The sequence below is a fragment of the Anolis sagrei genome, chromosome 1, assembly GCF_037176765.1.
Source record: "Anolis sagrei isolate rAnoSag1 chromosome 1, rAnoSag1.mat, whole genome shotgun sequence".
Lineage (NCBI taxonomy): Eukaryota > Metazoa > Chordata > Lepidosauria > Squamata > Dactyloidae > Anolis > Anolis sagrei.
The window spans coordinates 58,424,134-58,445,862 of NC_090021.1; the positions used below are offsets into that span (position 1 = coordinate 58,424,134).

At 38.8% G+C, this 21,729-nt stretch overlaps 1 protein-coding gene across 1 annotated transcript in view; it reads left to right on the plus strand.

The window, feature by feature from the left end:
* Positions 1–21,729, plus strand: part of HEATR1 (HEAT repeat containing 1) — a 59,976-nt gene that overhangs the window by 32,915 nt on the left and 5,332 nt on the right. Inside the window, exons 25-39 of the mRNA XM_060753866.2 lie at positions 219–325; positions 2,039–2,182; positions 2,490–2,605; positions 4,049–4,170; positions 5,326–5,454; positions 8,703–8,936; positions 9,067–9,193; positions 11,417–11,583; positions 13,575–13,621; positions 16,109–16,232; positions 17,510–17,650; positions 18,825–19,117; positions 19,660–19,810; positions 19,914–20,072; positions 21,330–21,464. Coding sequence (XP_060609849.2) covers positions 219–325; positions 2,039–2,182; positions 2,490–2,605; positions 4,049–4,170; positions 5,326–5,454; positions 8,703–8,936; positions 9,067–9,193; positions 11,417–11,583; positions 13,575–13,621; positions 16,109–16,232; positions 17,510–17,650; positions 18,825–19,117; positions 19,660–19,810; positions 19,914–20,072; positions 21,330–21,464 — 2,196 coding nt within the window. The remainder of the gene's footprint in view (positions 1–218; positions 326–2,038; positions 2,183–2,489; positions 2,606–4,048; positions 4,171–5,325; positions 5,455–8,702; positions 8,937–9,066; positions 9,194–11,416; positions 11,584–13,574; positions 13,622–16,108; positions 16,233–17,509; positions 17,651–18,824; positions 19,118–19,659; positions 19,811–19,913; positions 20,073–21,329; positions 21,465–21,729) is intronic.

Below are 21,729 nucleotides of genomic sequence, written 5' to 3' on the forward strand. Positions count from 1 at the left end.
TGTATCTTGTTTAATGTTTATGCTATTTGTGTATGTTATTTATTTTAATTGCTTTGTATTATACCTGTTATTGCTTGTATTGCTTGTATTGCGGGCTCGGCCTCATGTAAGCCGCACTGAGTCCCTTGGGGAGATGGTAGCGGGGTATAAATAAAGTTTTATTATTATTATTTTAATATTCTTACAGACCAAATTTTCCATTCTTGTATACAATTTAGATTTCAGTTGATGCCAAGCAAGTTAGTGTGGAATTGGAACCTCTGCAGAAGTCCAAGAATATTGCTACTCTTCACCAAAAAAGAAAGCAGAAAATGCAGCAACAGAGGTAAAATGTTATATGTACAACATGTGCAATTGCAATGTAATGTGATGGGAATTGATCCAAGAGTAGTAAAAATGATGCATCTTTTGCAGACTGATCATACAGGATTAGTATCTTTTATCCTGAAATTATCTGGAATGGTCCACGTGAATTTTGCGAGTTAAAAGTTGGTAGATTTGATTTTTCATAGATTTTGCCATCACCTCTGCTCCTGCCCTATACGAGACCAAATAAATCCAAGATATCTTGACCAAAAGAGGAAAACAATTGATCAGCTACCTCATGCATTTTATTGGTGATTTAGAGTTTAATGATAGTTTGTCCTCTTATCAGGTGAATATTATGGAATAGTGCATCATAAAGTAGCAGATTACCATTATAACTCCTTTGAAAATATAACAGACCTGAGCAGGATGCAGTAAATGCCAATCACACAAGCTATAACAAGGCAAAGTGATGAACCTGGATACTGCTAGAAAAACTCTCAATGGAAGAAGCATGAATACATAAAGGAAAACATCCAGGCTCAAGAAGATCCCAAAAATCATCAACTTTTCGCATGCATATGTACACTCTTTCTCTCCATTCTGTATACTTTGCTTCATTGTTTTCAAGGAAGTAACCCCTATTTAGTTCTGCATTGATGAATCTGAACAGTGAAAGATCTGAGGCGGGCCCATGGCATTTCTGCTGGGACTGTTGCTGGTCACTCTTGCAGAAGCCTAGCATCTCGCTCTGGTGGGGCTGCCCAGGGTCTGGTGGCGAGGCTGGGCTGGGGCAGATGAAGAAGGGGCTGGGCACAGGGGCGAGGGCTATGGGGACTGAGACTCCCTGTCGGCAAAACTGCTCCTCCATGGGCCGGGTTCCACCGAGAGCAGCAAGGCCTCTGGGCTATGTCCCTGCTCCCCAGGATGTTGTCATTGGCAACACCTGCGATCTTCACATGAGCAAAAGTACATTACCATGCATGTGCAAAACCACATATATACACATATACACAAGCACAAAACATGAACTACACAGACTGGGCCACAGCAACGCGTGGCAGGGGGTGGCTAGTTAACTATAGAATCACACTAGAGAACTTAGAAATACCTAGAAAGAAAGCTTCTCCATGCATTTCTAAGTCCTGAAGCCTAGAAATGTTCACCTTGTGAACATTCAGATAAAAAACAGGAATTGCAATTTTATGTACATTCAGAATTTTTCCTCTTTCGCAAGTAGTCTTCATTTCTGCTCCTGGAAATATGGTCAATTGTATTTGCACATATTCAAGAATTTGAAAATATCTGTAATCCAAAACACTTGGGGTCCCAAGTATTTTGAATAAGGGATACTCAACATGTGTCCATGATGTTTGACTATTTGTTTGACTACTGACATCATGTGCCACTGATATGGCTAACCAATGTTGACACTGCCTCCCATATGTAAAAATTCTACCTGCTCTTAATGAAATTATCTTTTAGTCTCTACATTTTTAGTATCGTAGTAACTTTAAATTTATTTTGGGTATTTGGGTGTACAATTAAGGCAACCAAAGCAAAGGAGCAGGCAGTGTAACAGGGAATGCAAACATACCAGATGTGAACAGTTCTCAGTCTCACTCTTCAGTGCTAGAAACCCAATGTGCTTTTATAGAATAAACATTGAAAATCGTTGGAACAAATGTGTAAATACCAATAAACTCCTTACTCTTTGATTTCCATCCTTCAGAAAAACTCAGGATCAGGAATGCGCAGAGGACGAGAGCAGTGTGAACTGGCAACGAGTCACACTTATATTGGAATTGCTGCAACACAAGAAGAAGCTTAAGAAGCCGCAGGCATTGATACCTACCCTCTTCAGCCTGCTTGCTAGGTAATAACCTTGGGTTTAGAGAAAGTGAAAATATGTTTATTGCTGACTATAATAGAACTCAGTCCAGATTTTAGTATGTACTGTTCTTAATTCTTGTATTCCTTCATGAGGGAATACAGGGAAATTAACACTGGACAGGAGATTGTGCTGTGTGAGATTTTTTTCTTCCAGAAAATGTTTTCTTTCTGAGTTTTCATGTATAGCTTTGGCCTTAATTTGTTCAACAATATAATGTAAAATTATGACATATATATTATAATATTTGATTTCTCCAGAATTGTTGTTTAACTGTCTTCTGGTTTTCCAGGTGTCTAGAGCCTTCTGCAGTACAGGAAAATCTGGAATATATAAAACAGCTTATACTTGGTGGGCTACTAAACATTTGTCAGAAACTCTCTCCAGATGGCAACAGGCTAAAGGAAGGTGAGAATGAAAAAAAAAAACCAACTGCTTGACTTCCAGTGTTTCAAAATTTATCCTTGTAACAAAGCCTCCCAGCTGCTGGCACCAAATTATGTAAAGAAGTACTATTTCCACTGAATGTGAGGAAGTACTAATTTTCCTTGATGCCAACAATATTTGTAAGGAACCTTCTTTTAGATATCAATTAAGCTGCCACCAATATGTTTAGAGACGCTGGTTTATGTCTCTGTTTATCTTTAGTTGTGTTGTGAGGTGACGTTGGTAGTGTGGAATGCACCAAGCATAAAAGAAATGGAGGAGGCAGGTTTGAAATACAAAGAGAACAAGTTTTATTGTTAACAGAACGTACTTGTTGCAGTTTTGAGAATTTGAACTTGGCACAAGGCTTGATGTTACAAAATGGCTAGTTTGAGATACATTCAAGCATTCTGATGTTACAATTCTATAAACTCCTTCTTTAGTGAAGTGCTTTTATTACTTCAGAGTTCCCTATTGTGAATATTCCACACTGTTTGTCCTATACTCGGATCAAACCACTTTCCTTACTGGCAATCCTTAAAACCCCTTCTGTTAGATTCTTTTAACCTAAGCAATCTAACAAGGTAACACTTTCAGCTCTCTTGCTGAAGAAATATTCACAAATCCTAAGAACTAACTGAATTCTCACAGCTTCACAACCCAGAGCCCTAACTGACTCTGATCCTCTTCCCCGGGTCTCATCCACCGGACTAAACTACTTTTCCCAGAGTCCTTTCTTGACTCTGCTATTTCCCAGAGCCCTTAACTGGCTCTGCTCTTCTCCTCAGGGTCTCTTCCTCCTGACTGGAAATTAACTGACACTTTCAAACCTTTTTCTCCTTAAGCTCCGCCCACCTCCTCTTCTGCCTTGTCTTGTCATGTCACCATGGCAACCTATCCCTCACAGCTAGGCCATGGCAATAAATGTAATACATAAATACAGTTTAAACACATTATAAATAACACTTTATAATAAACATTATAAATACAGTTTAAACACATTATAAATAACACTTTATAATAAACACATCTCTACAATCCTGTATACATGTGTTTTGTAAAAAAACTTGGCTGTGGGACCAAGCTTTCAGGACAGGGCAATAAAGCGGCAATAGGAAAGATAACCAGGCCAAAATATTAGATTTGATGCGGATGACTGGGACAATTTTGAATGGTGTATTCTAATATTTTGATAAATGTTTTTTTAGTGTTTATGTATTGTATGTGGATTTGTGTCCCAGCACTGAATGTTTACCGTGTATATGCTGTGCTCCGCCCTGAGTCCCCTTCGAGGTGAGAAGGGCAGAATATAAATGTTTTAAATAAATAAAATATGGGTTAATGGGAAAACATTAATGTAGAAATAAACAATGGATTCAGTTGTAACAATTCTAATGTTAAATAAAGCTCTATTTTGCATTTGAGGTATCCTTGATGAAGAGAAATTCAATGTGGAGTTGATAGTCCAGTGCATCCGAGTTTCAGAAATGCCTCAGACACACCACCATGCTTTGCTCTTGCTAGGCACTGCTGCTGGGATGTTTCCTGTGAGTAACAAAGCCTCATTCTTATATATGCTACCCAGAAGGAAGGCTAAGTGTTTAAACACAAATGAGTTTCAAGAAGTGATTCACTTCATCGTTGCTTTGGTTTTGGGTCCCTTTTGGAGCATTGATTTGAAACTTTAGTAACATTAGTTTTCAAATATAGTTTGAATAGACTTGTTTGGAATTCCAGAATCCGAAAGATTCCCGAAATCATCCATGTGTTTGGCTGAGATACTTTCTGATAGTTAAATACACACAGATTTTCTTTCCTGTACATTTTTAAATATATATATTGTGTATAAAATTACTTTCAGGCTGTGTGCATTAGGTGTATACAAAGCATAATTGAATTTCATATTTAGACTTGGCTCCCATCCCAAGATATCTCATTTTGTATCTACTGAAACCCAAAATACAGAACACTTCTGATCTGAAACATTTCAGATAAGGGATATGCAGTCTATACCCGTATTTAAATCTGTTGATCTAGCCTTGCTGAGCCATTCCTGTACTTGAAACTGCTTTCAGAAAGCTTTATCTCTGTCTCAAAAACCTTTTTCATCAATAAAGCCTTCCTGGAAGCATTACGGTCTCAACGCACATCATTCTTTCCAACATCTATCTTTGATATTTGTGCCGGTCCCTGAGTTGTCTCACAACCATTATCTGAGCAAGGAATGTGTGTCTTGAAATACCACTTGCCTTCTAAATCCTTCAGTGTTCAATAGCTTGTTTCTTCATGCTGAAGAGTATTCTTTATCCTTCAAATATTAGATAGATATTATCCTAAATTCATGCCTTTGGTATGGTAGATGGGATGAGCTATCTATAAGCCAGGAAAACCACCTCCAGTTGTGGCTGTAACCCCATAGTTTTAAATCATTTTAAGCTATTATAATCAATTTTAATTTTTATTCTTAACTTTTTGTTTAACCTGTTTAGCTTTTTAAAATCATGTTTACACTATATTAGATAGCTCTAATATAGTGTGGGAGATATATAAATACGCTGTGTACAGTTTGTATGTTACAGAAAAGGATGATGAACTCTGATTATTTAAATAAGATGATTAAAAGCCACTGATTTAATTATAATGGGAAGGAAAAAACTGAATTAAGTCTGGAAACAAATTTTTCATTGATTTCTCTTTTCCAGGGTAAAGTGCTGCACAACATCATGCCCATCTTCACATTCATGGGGGCAAATGTTATGCGCCTGGATGATGCTTACAGTCTCCAAGTTATTAACAAGACAGTCAAGATGGTCATTCCTGCTCTTATACAGGTAAGGCATTTTAAATTGGAAACAGGTTTGGCCTGTATCCAGAATAGAATTGGTCTCCCCTATTCTTCCCAGTCACTGGATAGCATTCAATTAATTATGAATAAAGTTTTCAGTGCAGTAGTAAATTTCCACTATTAATAGATTGTCCGAAAATATATGGTCCTGAATTTCTCTTGGTGGTCAGGATAAGATTATGTGTCATAAGAAACTGCATGGTAAAAGAGTAGAATAACTGCAGCAGGACAGACTCATAATCCTTGATCTGAGTAGTAAGAATAATGTAGCTCGACATTAAATTCTGTCGAAGGAATTTGCACAGTACTCTGTCATAAATTGCTTGTTGGCTGGATAGTACAAAGGAGCAGTCCACAGTCACATGCTTTAACTCCTCTTGTGCCAGTTTCAGAGGCAGGAGTCATGAGATTATCAGTCATTTACCTCTTGACTTCTCTCTCCCTTCCTCATTTTTAGCAGATTGCATAAGGAAGAGCTGGGAAAATATCTTTAGTTAGAAAATAGACTTTGCCTTTCAAGCTCTCTCTTGAAGGTTCTGTAGAGCAGGGCTTCTTAAACTTTTTCCACTTGGGACCCCCCTTTTTGTGACTCCAGGTATATAGGTGTAAAAAAGGTAAAGGTAGTCCCCTAACATTAAGTCCAGTCATGTCTGACTCTGGGGTGTGGTGCTCATCTCCATTTCTAAGCCGAAGAGCCAGCGTTGTCCGTAGACACCTCTAAGATCATGTGGCCGGCATGACTGCATGGAGCGCCGTTACCTTCCTGCCGGAGCAGTACCTATTGATCTACTCACATTTGCATGTTTTCGAACTGGTAGGTTGGCAGAAGCTAGAGCTGACAGTGGAAGCTCACGCCGCTCCCCGGAATCAAACCTGCGACCTTTTGATCAACAAGCTCAGCAGCTCAGTGCTTTAACCCACTGCGCCACCGGGGGCTCCCTGGTGTACAAAATATAAAATAGGAACCTGGCTGTTCCGATGTGCCTTCTCAGATTAGGAATCTCCAATAACAAGTCCCAGAAGCACTTTATTAGAACTAAAATTGCTGCTCACCACACACTGCACTCACCATATAATCCTTACATATCACCTGTCACATCAGCACTTTTAATCCTGTACCCATTACTCTGGCCCGGCCCAGTTTTATAGTGTCTTGATGTATTGTTTATTGCTTGTTGTTTAATATTGCTTTAATTGTTTTTAATTTGCTTTAGGTGTTGTATTGTTATGTTGTGTTTTGAGGCCTTGGCCTTTGTAAGCCGCATCGAGTCCTTCGGGAGATGCTAGCGGGGTACAAATAAAGATAATAATAATAATAATAATAATAATAATAATATAAAAATCAGACATTTATTATTAATAAATTAGCATTTGCAAGCCTTGCTAAACGAGCTGATTTTCCTTTTTATGAAGTACAGCTGAAGCAATTTCTGCAGACTCATAGTTTAAGAAGCAGTGCTGGACACAAATGCACTCCTGAAACTTGACAAGCTCAGCTGTTCTTTCACTTCGTTCACTGACTTCTAGAACTCCACGTCTGTTTGAATACACAATTCTATTGATCCCTTTTTTAATAGTTAGTCTCAAGATCTCGTTACACTGTTAGATGTTTAAATAGTCAAGCTTTGATTGTAGGGTTTTTTTTCTCTTCTGGGTTGTTGTGAGTTTTCCAGGCTGTATGACCATGTTCCAGAAACATTCTCTCCTGACGTTTTGCCTGCATTTATGGCCGGCATCCTCAAAGGTTGTGAGGTCTGTTGGAAACTAGGAAAGTGAGGTTTATATATCTCTGGAATGTCCAGAGTAGGAGAAAGAACTCTTATCTGCTTGAGGCAGATGTGAATGCTGCAATTTGCCGTCTTGATTAGCATTGAATGGCCTTGCAGTTTCAAAGTCTGGCTGTTTCCTGCCTGAGGAATCGTTTGTTGGGAGGTGATTGGCTGCCCTGATTGTTTCCTGTCTGGAATTCACCTGCTTTTGAGTGTTGTTCTTTATTTAATGTTTTCGTAGCCAGATTTTGTCCATTTTCATGGTTTCCTCCTTTCTGTTGAAATTGTCCACATGCAATGGCTTCTCTGTGTAGTCCGACATGGTAATTGTTAGAGTGGGCCAGCATTTCTGTGTTCCCAAATAATATGCTGTGTTCAGGTTGGTTCATCAGGTGCTCTGTTATGGCTGACTTCTTTGGTTGAGTTGGATTAGTGCCTTTTATGTTCCTTGATTCATGTTTGGGCAATGCTTATTATTTATTTTATTACTGCGCTTGTATACCGCTGTTTCTCAGCCTAAATTGGCGACTCAACGCGATTTGGTGGTCCCTATGTAGACTTGTCCACAGCAGCATGGTATATGGTAGACTCTTGCCGAAGTGAGATGATCCCTCTTATCTTTTGCTGAACGAAGAATTTGTTGGATTTTCTTAGTGGGTCTGTAGATAGTTTGAATGTAGGTTGTGTTTCTTCATCAGCTTCCCTATGCGTTTAGTGGTTCCCTTGATGTATGATATAAACACTTTTTCTCTGGGTAGATCATTGTCTCTTTTCTTGTCGCTTGTTCTCAGTCTTGCAGCTCTTCTGATGTGTGTGGTGGAGTATCCATTGGCCCGTGGATCCCAGTTTAAGTGGTTCAGTTCACCCTGGAGGAGGAGATTGGGTTCGCAGATTCTTTTTGCACGGTCTGCCAGGGCTTTAATTGTGCTTCTTTTTTGACTTGGGTGATGGTTGGAGTTTTTATGCAGGTATCTATCCGTGTGTGTAGGTTTTCTGTAAACAATGTGGCCTAATTGTTGATTTGGTTTGTGGATGACTAGGACATCTAGAAATGGCAGTTTTCCTTCATTTTCTTTTTCCATTGTGAATTGGATGTTTGGGTGGATGCTGTTGAGGTGATCCAGGAATTTGGTTCGTTCTTCCTCTCCATTGCTCCAAATGGTGAAGGTGTCATCCACATATCTGAACCATATAGTGGGCTTTTTTGGTGCTGTTTCTAGGGCTTGTTTTTCAAAGTGTTCTATATAGATAACTGCTATGACTGGGCTGATTGATGGCTACTCCATCTTTCTGTTCATAGAATTCATTGTCCCACTGGAAGTGGCTAGTGGTGAGGTAATGATAAAACAGGGTTGTGATGTCTTCTTTTTCTCTTCTGTTTGAGAAAGGGTTTTGTTTTTAAGTTTTCTTTGTGTTGCCATCTATATACGTAGAATGTCAATTCTGCCTAATATTTGCTTTGCAGGCAGAAGAGAATAGTGGTAATTCTGAAAATGCTGAAAACCTGGAAGGGATAGTGATAAAAATAATCCGAGTGTTTGTGGATGCTTTGCCACACGTCCCTGAGCACCGTCGCCTTCCAATCCTAGAGCAACTGATAAGCACTTTGGGAGGGGAGCGGTTCCTTTGGATTCTTCTAGTGCTCCTGTTTGAGCAGCATGTTACAAAATCAGTGACAGCAGTCTCCAATGGTGAGAAGGTAAGAGTGATTTTCTGTGGAGTGTTTTTTGTTTCAAAGCACATTGTAACCCACCAATTTCTCTCAAAATCATGTGTTTCTCCTCCATACTCACCCCTTTAATCTTTTCCCCTGACTTACCACTCTGTAGGATTCTGTTTTGGAGAATGATACAGAATTCTGGATTTCTGTGTGCTGTGAGTTTAGTGCAGTCGAGCAACTGCAGAGTCTGATGGAAATCCTGGGCTATTTAACAAAACTTCCAGAGAACAAAGAAGGTAATTGCTAGAAAAATAACTCTGTGCCTCTGTTTGAGTACAAACCATACTTGCTTTTAAAGCAGATGAAGCATTCCTCTCTGCCTTATTTCCTTTCTGAAATATTTGGCAAATTTATACTGAAAGCCTGCTTGCAGATCCAGCTTACCATTAAAAACTGTCTGCATGTTTCCTTTTTTCTTTTTCTTTTCTTTTTTACTCAGTATTCTCTAGTAAGAAATAAATGGAAGAAATAATTTTAGTAAAGGGATCATTTTGAGACTGCTATAAATGCATGGTCTAGTAGTGCCTGTTGTAACTCACATTTTTCCTCTCTTGGTGGCTGTATATTTCAAGCTTAATATAGAATAATAATAACAACAACAACAACAACAACAGCACTTTATTTATATTCCATTCTATCTCTCCAAGGGGACTCAGAGTGGATTACAACATACACAGATAGGCAAACATTCAGTGTCTTTAATACAGTGAAATAACAATGACATACAAATACACAGAACAAAGGTAAAGGCTTCCTCTTTCATCTCTGGCTTTCTGGAGGCAGTGCCATGTTCCATTTCCAGGTCAAGGAGCCTGTTTTCTTTAAACACCTCCTGGTTACGTTGCCGGCATGGCTGCATGGGCGCCTTTATTACCTTCCTGCTGAAGTGGTACCTATTGAACTCACATTTGCATGTTTTCAAACTGCTAGGTTGGCAAGAGCTAGGGCTAACAGTGGGGGCTCACTCCAACCTGCGACTTTGAACTGCCAACCTTTAGGTCAGCATATTCAATGGTTTAACCTGTTGCACGACTGCGACTTATTTATTTTTTATTTATTTACAGTTCTTATATTCCGCCCTTCTCACCCCGCAGGGGACTCAGGGCGGATTACAGTAAACACATATATGGCAAACATTCAATGCCAGTTTGACAAACAACATTTAACAGACAAAGGCTATTTAACTTTTTTTTCTGGCCGCCAGGGGAGCTGCTGCTTTTCATCGTCCATCAACGACACCGATGAAGGAGTCTTTTTTCTTTATGGCCTCATAAATTAGTTAAATTTAGCCTCCCACACAAGGTGGTCCCTTATTTTCCTACTTGACAGATGCAACTGTCTTTCAGGTTGCAAAGGTTGACAACGGGCTACACAATGGCTGGACACCCACTCCAGCCCGGGCTGGCTTCGAACTCATGACCTTTTGGTCAGAGTGATCTTAATGCAGCTGACACTCAGCCAGCTGCGCCACAATCCCGGTGACTTAGCTGCAAACCTAACAATACATGGTTTTCCTTCAGGTCACTGGAAGCTTTTATTTTTTTAAGTGAGAGTGAGGTCTACATTCTAAGCCACTATGAGGCACAATTTTAAAAATGATTTGCGTATGACTTATGTTTACGAGAAATCCTATATTTTTCCCACAGTATTTTCACCATGCATCTTAATGTTATCAGTACTAATTGGCATAAGTTATTTAAATATTCCTCAAAGAAACTGGACAGAAGACATCATGACAAGGAAAAAATAATGCATTGTACTTATCACTCTGTATACTTACTTATCCACTTGTTATAATACATAAAAGCAATGTAGCAATGGCTAAAGCATCCACTTTCGTTTCCTGCCTATCATTTGTTGTGTCCTTTTTTCTTTTAAAAATGAGGAAATGGGACTTCTATTTATTTATTTCTGGACAAACAGTAGATATTTGAAATGCTGTAAGTGTGCATAATGTTGAGACTGGCCTGCATTTGTATTGTCGAAGGCTTTCATGGCTGGAATCACTGGGTTGTTGTAGGTTTTTCGGACTATAAGAGAGAATGCTTCTAGAACATGGCCATATAGCCCAAAAAAACTACAACAACCCAGTGGCCTTTCTTTTCTTGATAACACTTTAGTTTGCCCACTATTCCCTAGGTTTCATCCTCCTTCTGGACTTAAAAAGTCCTCTACTTTACAGAGTTTAAAGTGGCATCCTAATAATATGTATGCAAAATAAATAGATATATCTTAACTCTCCAAATCAATTTGAAGAATCATTTGCATTGGGTTTTTGAAGATAGAAACAATTTAATAATACATAATTCTAGCTGTCCTCTCTTCAAGCTTTCTGTTAGCTGTAAGGCCTGTCTTAAGGCCTCTCAGTAGTAACAACATTTGATATAATATACATATATAGCATATAAACCTTTTTTCTTACTTTACAAAAACAATATTCTTTGGGTTGTATTTTACAGATGATTCTGGACAGAAGAAATCAAGACAACACAGAATCAAATCAAGCAACCAGGAAAGTGAACTCTTTGATGTGGAGTCCCATTCTGGCAAACAGCTGAGGCATTTCAAATTCATCTCAGTGTCTTTCATGTCACAACTTCTGGCCTCACACAGTTTTGTGAAAAAAGTAAGAGAGCTTCATCATTCTAACTGGTTTCCTATCCTGTTGTGGATTTGGTTTTAATTGATATCATTTCATGTAGAAATTTGCAACCTGTGAAATGTTGTTTCAAAGTTAATGTCTTTTTCCCATAGCCAGTATTATACCTGGTATTTCATTTTACTTTACTCTATCTAAAGTCTGTGTATAAATAAAGCACTATTCTGTTAGTCTAGACATCTCAGAAAGGAGGTCCAGAGTCCTCAATATGGCACATCCGGTGGCTATTTTTCCTTTTGTGTACTATAGCAGAAATGTGTGATAATTAAAAGTGCTTACGTTTTGTTCCATAAGTGGCTCATCACATTCAAAACCATGGCTGATGTTTGTAGGTATTTGCAAGAAGTATTAATATGGCAATAATTATAATGAATAACATGATTAAGTGCTTGTTTTTCCTATGGAACCTGCCCCACGCAATTTCAGGCTGAGTCTACATCTAGATATTCAATCTCAACCCTGTGTTTGCCTGTAATATACAAAGTATTGGTAGGAGATGGAGGGAGTTAGTGTGGTATACATCCCTTCATAAGAGGCTAAATTGCAGAACTAGCAAAAGAGACAAACTTTTCAGCAGGGGTACATGAACAGTTAAAAGATCATCACCATTCAGGTATACTGTATTTCTTCAGTTCTAATGCACACTTTTTCCTATATAAACATTTCTAAAATAGGAGTGTGTCTTACATAGTTTTGGTGGTACTGGTACTGAAATTAAGGCGCATCTTGCCATCTGTTGTGGTTCAGCCAGAGGCTGAAGATGAGAGGATTGTTCATTCAGATATTGTGAGAAATGATGGGCTTCCCAGTGTGGGAAATGAGAGTATTTCGGATCATGATTCTGTCTGGGAGTCTATGTCTGGTCAGAAAGAAACGGCTTCAGAGCAGGGAGGAGTTGGAGATACTTTGGTATTGGAAGATAGGGAAGACCTTTCCCCTGGTTGTTCCTTGGCAACAAAAGATAAGGAGCTGGAAGGGAAAGATCTTTTCTCTAGGAAAACACCTGAGGTCAGTAGGAGTAGAAGACTCAATCTCCGAGAGGAGGGAGTCAGATTACGGAGGTCACAGAGACTCTGTGATAAATCCTTGAAAAAGACCAGATGTCAAAGGCATGACTTCATGGCTTGTGGGCCTTCAATTTGTGTATTGTTTACTGAAAGGGTTGGAACAGGCAATGCTGCATTACCACGTACACCTGGAATCTTGTGCCACATTCAAGTCTATGTCTAAGATCTTTGGGAAAGTCTTGTGCTCATGTTCATGGATTCATATTTTGGAAGAATTTCCTGTGTACCTGGTTATAGATTTATGTCTTATGTTTTCATTCCTAGTTTTTTCATGTACCTTGTCACTTTTGAACAGAACTTTGATATTTGGACTATTGCCTTTTTAAAGCTTTTTTTCCTATTGCTTTTTAGACATTGCTTTTTACCTTTTACCTTTTTATATTTGTTTTCTTCAATAAACTGTTTAGTTAGTACTACTGGACTCTTGTATGGTGCTGGGTGCAAAGATGAATTCAGGCCAGAGTGCAACACAATTGATAATGTCTTACGATTAAAAAAAATACAACATTTTATGGCTTAAATCAAGTAAGGAAGAAGTGGTGAACATATAGGATGCTGCATTATACCAACTGATATCATTAATAGGCCAGCAGTAGCTCTTCAGGATATCACACAAAAGTTTTTTCCAGCCTTCCTGCAAGAACCATGTATTGATTCTCGGATCCTCTTCAACCATGGACGATCTTAAAGTTTAAATGATCTACCTGCTAGGTATCAAATTATGGAAGATGTAAAAACTATTAGTGTTCCTGATGTAAATTTGGATTCTGTATGCCGGGGTGAAATTTTTTATTATGGTTTTTGCCCCAGAACTATTTTAATATCTCTTGACATTATATTGTCCAGTTAATGTTTTCTTCCTTCTTTTTTATCATTTTCTTTTTCAACTAGGTAGTGGAATGTAAAGATGCTGAGGAGTTAAAGGACTTTGAACAGAGGTATGGGTTTTTTTTCCTGATAGGCACATAAAATAAATGCTGAAGCACATAAAGTAGGAAGTTTTAAGACAGGCTTTGGCTATGTTGAATGTGAACGTTATTCATTCTGGTCTTTCAATTTTGTAAAGCTTCAAAATGTTTTTCTTGACCTAAAACTATGCTACATCTCATACAAATGTGTGTCCAAGATGGAAAGAAGAAAATGTTTTAAATCTTTTTGAAAAACCCACCTTAAACAGTACATTTATTTATGATTTATTTTAGTTATGTGCTACCTTTCTCCCAGAATGTGACCCCCCAGCAGTTCACAAGGGGAATAAATCAAAACCTGATAATACAATATTAGAAACAATTAAAATCACATTTTGTGTATGAAATATAACCAGTTGAATAATATTTTCAATTCTTTTGTCAGTAATTCTAGAAGCTTTATAGCATTAAGTTATACTGAAATTGAGCTTCATAAGTTGAATCTAGATTTTGCACCTAAAGCCACTGAGATCAAAGGAGATGAAGCGAGACATCCCTCTAATTTTAGTGCCTTTGCTCTAAGTCCCAATATATTTCAGTATATACAGGGTTAGTCAAAATGAATAGGCCAATAAGAAAATTAATTGTACCCGAATGTATGTTTACTGTAACCAAACCACAGCTACGTAGCGACAGATAAACTATCAAAGTTTTTTTTGAGCAACACACATGTACGTTAATGCCGCTAGGCGTCGCTAGGAGTCGCTGTTTTCAAAATGGCGGAATCAGGCAAAGAGAAGGCGTTTTGTGTGATGACATTTGCTAAAACAATGTCAGTAATTACGGTCCAGCGAGAATTTCGAGCCAAGTATGGCAAGGAACCACCTCATCGACATTCCATTGCGAGGTGGGTAAAGCAATTTGAGGAGACGGGCTGCTTATGCAAGGGTAAAACCACAGGACGACCGCGTGTCTCCGAAGACACAGTGGAATCCATTCGTGCATCCTTTCAACGAAGTCCCCAGAAGTCGACAAATCGTGTTTCCATGGAATTGAACGTTCCGCAAAAAACTGTGTGGCGCGTGTTACGCAAACGTTTGCAGTTCAAGCCGTATAAATTGCAAATGGTGCAGGCTTTGAAAAAAGGTGACTATTCGAAACGACACGATTTTTGCGAATCAATGCAGCGAAGACTAGAGGAGGAAGGCTTTGCCAACAGACTGGTCTTCAGTGACGAGGCAACGTTTCACCTGTGCGGGAAGGTCAATAGGCATAATCTCCGCTTTTGGGGATCTGAAAATCCTCATGCCGTATTGGAACATGTAAGGGATTCGCCGAAGGTAAACGTTTTCTGTGCAATAACCAACCGTCACGTGTTTGGCCCATTCTTTTTCGCGGAGAAAACCGTAACAGGCATAGTGTACGCTGACATGTTGTCTGAATGGTTGATGCCACAGTTAGAAGAGAAAGTGCCCGATTTCGTATTCCAACAGGACGGTGCCCCTCCGCATTGGCACAACAGTGTACGCGAGTACCTCAACGAACACCTTCCCAGACGTTGGATTGGCCGTGCTGGAGTGACTGATCTTCCATTCCTCCTGTGGCCCCCCAGGTCCCCCGACCTCACACCATGCGACTTTTCTCTCTGGGGGTATGTGAAAGACACTGTGTTCCGACTTCCATTACCGCTGACCTTGGACGACTTAAAACAGCGCATATGTGCATATGTGCTGCATATGTGCTGCATTCGATGCCATTACGTCGGATGTGCTGCAACGGATGTGGAATGAACTGGACTATCGCTTGGACGTCTGCCGTGTCACACAGGGCGCCCATATCGAACATCTCTGAAGGTGAGACAAAACTTTGATAATTTATCTGTCGATACGTAGCTGTAGTTTGGTTACAATAAACATACATTCGTCTAAAATTAATTTTCTTATTGGCCTATTCATTTTGACTAACCCTGTATTTTATTATGATAATCCAAATGGAACACATGGTAGATTGAAATTCAGTCCAGTTGCCTTTCTGCTCTTATTGGGAATTTCTGACTGTGTATGTGGTTTCCTTGCTCAACTTGGGATCTAATTCTAATGAATTAATGTCATTTTTTTAGTACCCTCTATCGAAAAGAATATCCCTTGTGAACATGAAAAAATGCAAATATTGTGGAGGAGGAAGAAAAGGCACGGCTGCTGTAGCCCTACAGGAAGAGGAGGAGGAGCGTCACATGGCACTTCACTTGCACCGTGGATCATGGCTCCTTTCCTTCTTCCTGAGTGCCACAAGTGGCTTTTCCCCCTGAGTAAAGGAAGAAAGGTGCCAGGAGAAAGAGAAACTCAGGGCATTCTCCCCTCTCAAACAGGGCCCCTCCCCTCCCCTCCATTTTAGGGAGCAGGGGCCACTAGTACAAACTCATAAAGAATCAAAACCACAAGTGTGAATACCTGCAAAAGTGAAAGAATGACTTTATTTCACTATGTATGTAGTAATTCCCTGTTGATGCTTATCCAGGTTGTTGGAAGATGTTCTTCGTTACATAAATGTTGTGGCCCACTCTGTGGAAAAGAACGCTGATTCACTTACAGCCAAATTCTGGAGAGCTCTACTCAATAAGTCCTATGATGTACTGGATAAAGTAAGTTTCTGCTATTCACTGGAGATTTTTTTTCTCTTGCCTTAGTTTCTGTAGCTGCTGATCTTGCAGCGTAGCTTTCATGCTGTGTCTGATGCAGTTTTATTATCTTTTACATAATTTTTGTGCTGTGTTAATTCATTTTGAAGTCTCATCAGCTTCATGTTATCCAACATGCAGAGAGTAGATTTAATGCATTCCAAAGACACTGTATATACTCGAGTATAAGTTGAGTTTTCCAGCCATTTTTAAAGGCTGGAAAAGCCTCCCCCAGCTTGTATTCGAGTCAAAGTTATTTATTGTTTTACTGGGTTATTATTATTGTTATTACATTTATTATTTTACTCTATTACTATTACATTTACACTATTCTATTATTATTTTAATTACATTTATTATTTTACTATATTATAATTATAATATTTATTATTTTACTCTATTATTGGATGGACACGTAAGCACTTTTACATTGAAGAAGGTTAGAATAATGGTTTAATCAGAGTTGGACAGTCTTACCTTAAATTACAGTTTTATGTAAATATTCAAAAACATTTAACCTACTGATGTCTCAATTAATGTAATTTTATGGGTATCTATTTTTATTTTTAAATTTATCAGTAGTGGCTGCATTTCCCACCCTCGGCTTATACTCGAGTAAATTCGTTTCCCCACTTTTTTGTGGGAAAATTAGGTGCCTCAGCTTTTATTCAGGTTGGCTTACTTTACGGTACTTTACAGTACTTGAAATTGTAGTTTATAAAAAAATGTTTCCAAATGCAAAAGATTCGGCATAAAATGTGTGGGGAAACTGCCTTTATATATGAGAAGGGAAAATCAATACAAATATCTGTTCTAAAGCTTGAAGCGCTTTGCCTGAATGTAGTGGAACTTGAAAAGAGGAAGGAGGTTCAGGGCTGGGGCTGCTGGGAGGGCGGGGGGAGAGTCTGAACTACCTGCCAACCAATTTTACAATGTCTCTATGCACTAGAACCCCTTGCCCCACAGTTCCAGTTCTCTGAGACTTTCCCCAACATCCAAGAAAACTGGAAAAAGCTTGGGGGGGGGGTACATTGGAATGGAAACAATTGGGAATTCTTGTTGTATGTTGATTAGCGCATCCTGGTTCCATTCAATACCCACCATTTATCCGGAGAGCAAAAATACTTGTGGGCCCCAAGAGGATTGGAGTAGTTCAGAAGGAGCAAGGAAGGCATGGCCTTTTAACCTGCCATTATTTTAAAATGAAAACCATCTGTCTGTCTTTCTCTGTTTCTTTTTAGGTCAACTCCTTAATGCCAACAGAGACCTTTATTCCTGTCATCAGGGGCCTGATGAAAAACCAGTTGCCTTCTGTGAGACGAAAAGCAATGGATCTCTTGAACAATAAGTTGCAGCAGCGCACACCATGGCAGCCAGCACAAGTAAGCTATATTTCAGATTGCCTCATTTTTTTGAAGTCTGCCATATTGTTTGATCTGGCCTTTGCTTTCAATCGGGACTTCTTAAACTTTTCCACTTTTCAGCCTGTGAAGTTTTTTTATGACGCCAGATATATAGGTTTGTTTGTTTGTTTGTTTGTTTGTTTGTTTTGTGTCAAAAGCATTGTATAAATTAGTACAAAACTGGTAAAAATAGAAGGAGCACAAGCAACTAAATATCTTTTGACCACAAATGGGCAACAGTGACTGCATTGTCTGTAGCCTCAAACAATTCTTCCTCTGTACATGAGGCAGGACATTGCGGGCAAGCATACAGATGCAGAATTTTCTGTTCTGCTCCACACTTACACAAGGTGGAGGATTATTTTAGGTAGTGCCATTTTGCCAGGTTGTCTTTTGATCTGCCCACTCCACTTCTGAGTCTGTTCAGGGACTTCCAAGTTGCCCATTCTCGGTTTGCTCCTGGAGGAAGACCCTTGTGGGGAGGCGGGCATCCAATTGGGATTTCCTGGTTTAGCTGCCCAGAAGAATGCTCTTGCTGTTGCTGGGGGAACGTTAAGAGGAGTGGTGATGCTCATGAAACATTTCCTTGATTTGAGTGTACTGAGAGGAGGCTGATAGCCATGTAGTGGGTGGCTTTCATAGCGTTCAACCTTATTTCTCTCACAGTTAGCAGAAACTTCCCGTTGCACATAGGGAAGTTTTTATAATCATTTACTGATTATAAATCTGCATTTTCAAGGCTTGCAAAACAGGCTGATTTCCCTTTCTATGAAGTACAGCTGAAGCACCTTCTGCGTAGTCCGCTGTAAACAATGCACAGAAAACTTGTGCAAATGTCTAAAACAGCCATTAGGTAACTGTTACCAAATTTTTCAAGACCCCAGCATTGAGCTAAGGGGATCCCATTTGGGGTTGTGACCCACAGTGTAAGAAGCAGTGCTTTAAATACCAGCATAAAAGAAAAAAGATGAAGGTCACAGAAAAGAATATTTCTTTGTAAGTAGCTCCTTGGCTATATTATTTGCAAAGCTTCTTCAACATACTTTTCACAACAAGATCCTACTTTGTTAGTCAGATCTGAAGCCCAGCTGAACTTTTTTTTTAAAAAAATAGTTATTTATTTGTTTCTTTGTTTCTTTATTTTGCATTCCAGGTTGATATGCTGTTAGACATGGTTCCCGAACTCATTGCTGTTGTACGGCAGGAGACACACAGGACTGAGGAGGAGCAGGCCATCAATAGGCAGACTGCTTTGTTCAGTCTGAAATTACTCTGCAAATGTTTTGGCCATGAAAAACATGATCCATTTACAGCAGTGCTCAAAATGGCTGTTGATGTGACAGCTTCAGAAGAGAAGGAAGAAAGAAATGTCACAGGAAGTGCTTTGCTGTGTGCTGCTGAAGTTACCTGTATCCTGAAAGCACTCGCGATACCTCAGCTCCCAAGGTAGCATTTCCAAACACGATAAATAATAATGAAATGATACAAGCATATAGTCATTTAAGGCATGGCATGTACATTTATTTCATTGATACTCCCAGTCCTCCAAGATAAAGTTCTTATCCTTTAGAAACACTTGGAATAAAGCTGAGACTATGGTGTTACCTTAACTGGGGATAATTTTAGCCAGAACGCCCTGCCAACTTATGCGTAATAGAAAGTCTTAAGTTTTGCTGAGATGTTAGGATTCTTAAATGTTGAAATGCTGCATATATGAGTGAAAGTTTTCTTTCATGTTCTAGGTGTTTCATAACTGAAACAATTTTGGAATTCTCACTAAAACTAATTTTCCACATGCTTTCTCGCTAGCATTGCATTCATGATCTCCATGTGTCCAAGAATATATGCTTTTAATTATGTGCTTTCTGTGCTTTAAGATACCCTGCAATGAAATATATTTTGAGGAAAATTGTAAATAACTTTATTTTATTTAGAAAGATAACTTTTTTGTTAATGTATGGGTTAATATTATGTCTGTATTTTTGTAGGCTTATGCCAGCATTGCTAAATATTCTAAAACACACAAAAGAGTTGGCTGCCAGTGAAATTTACTTGCTTAGTGCAGTGACGGCACTCCTGAAAATCGTGGAAACATTGCCACACTTCCTCAGCCCATATTTGTTGCATATATTACTACAGGTAAGTCTTAATTTGGATAAAGATGATTTTGAATCCACTGAATAGCAAAATGTATAAACCTTTTGTATTAACTAATTAAACTTGTGCATTTGCTGCTTGCTAGATGGTCCATTTAGAAAAGATTGCAGCTGGAATGGGCCCTTCCTCCCAGGTTCACCTGCGCTTGGCCTCTCTGAAAACTACTCTAGCAACAAAACTGCCACCAAGAGTTCTTCTGCCTGCAGTTGCAAAATGTTACAGTGAAGTAGCAAATACTCACAAGGTACTTATAGATGTTTTTCTGCTCTGCATTTGATGTATTGCTTTATATTTAAAACAGCAGTAGAGCTGCTGTTTTAAATATCCACAAAGCAGGACTTATCTCACTTTACAGAAATACTAGGTTTGTGTAGCATCATTCTTCTGAATTCTTCTATTATTATTATTATTATTATTATTATTATTATTATTTGATACATATCAAGATTAGTACGCAGTAAACAAGATCACTGTGCTGGCTTTTGTATTTGACAACACGTTGGACACTTCCCAAGTGTCTAGGAATGTGTGATGTATCGGCGAATAATGTGTGCAGATCCGAGTAGGGTGGCCTTTTGCAGCTGACAGATGGTAATTTTGTCAACATTGATTGTTTTTAAGTCCAGGCCAAGGTCTTTAGGCACTGCACCCAGCATGCCAATCACCACAGGGACCACCTTTACTGGCTTGTTCCAGAGTCTGTGCAGTTCTATCTTTAAATCCTCATATCGTGTAAGTTTTCCAGTTGCTTCTCGTCAATTCTGCTGTCACCTGGGATTGCAACATCGACAATCCGTACTTGGTTTTTCCCCATGATTGTGAGGTCAGGAGTATTGTGCTCCAAAACTCTTTGTCAGTCTGAATTTGGAAGTCCCAGAGGAGTTTGAGGTGTTCATTTTCCGTAACCTTTTCAGGCTTGTGATCCCACCAGTTCTTTGTCACAGGCAGATGGTGTTGTTATTATTCTTATTACTACTAATACTACTACTACTATTTTACTTCTTAGTCACCTCTCTTTGTGGCGCGAGGTAGGTCACAACATGGCTAAAAACACATCAACACAAACATTATATAGAATACAAATATTAAAACATGTTTCTATGAAATTCATATATTAAAATACACCAAAGAAAGATTAAAATTCAGTAGACATAGAACGTGAGTTTAAAATTCATAGTTAGAACTGATTGGGTAGGCCTGCTGGAAGCGATGGGACTTCAGATGTGCTTTAAACTCTGACAGAATAATGTTGTTACTCAGACTTAGTAATCTCTCAACTTTGGCAATTATTTCTGCCTTTCAATGCTGTCTTTAAGACCAATGAGAGGAGAATGGTCGCCATAAGGTCATGTAAGGATTAATGTTTCCTAATTACAAGTAATTTCCAAAGCCCTAAGTTCTCCAGCTGTGTGCAATGTAGGAAAATCTGCCTTAGAAACAGATTTGGTTTTGTATGTATTGATTTGAACTTACTATCTTTTTTATTATTTTGTTTTCCTAGACCTGTTTAGGTGCCGTTATGGATATTCTGAAGGAGCATATTATAATTCTGGAAAGAGATCAACTTAGTGCCCATCAGTCTGAGCTCACGTCATTTTTTGTGAAGGCCCTGGACTTTAGAACAGAACACTCTCAGGTACAGGAGAACTTTATGCATGAACGTATTCAGCCTTTAGGAAAATATTTCAAGCATATTTGATTACTTTTGTTAGAGAGATTAAAATTTACCTCTTTGAATCCCAACCATATGTAGGACTCAACCCACAATTCCCACTCTTCTCATTCTAAATACACTAATAATAAACAGTTACTTAAAGATCCTTTATCTTAGTCCTCACATTCCCAAGAAGGCGAAAAGAGGCCTCTACCTGCATTGAAATTAACTACAATAAATGAACACT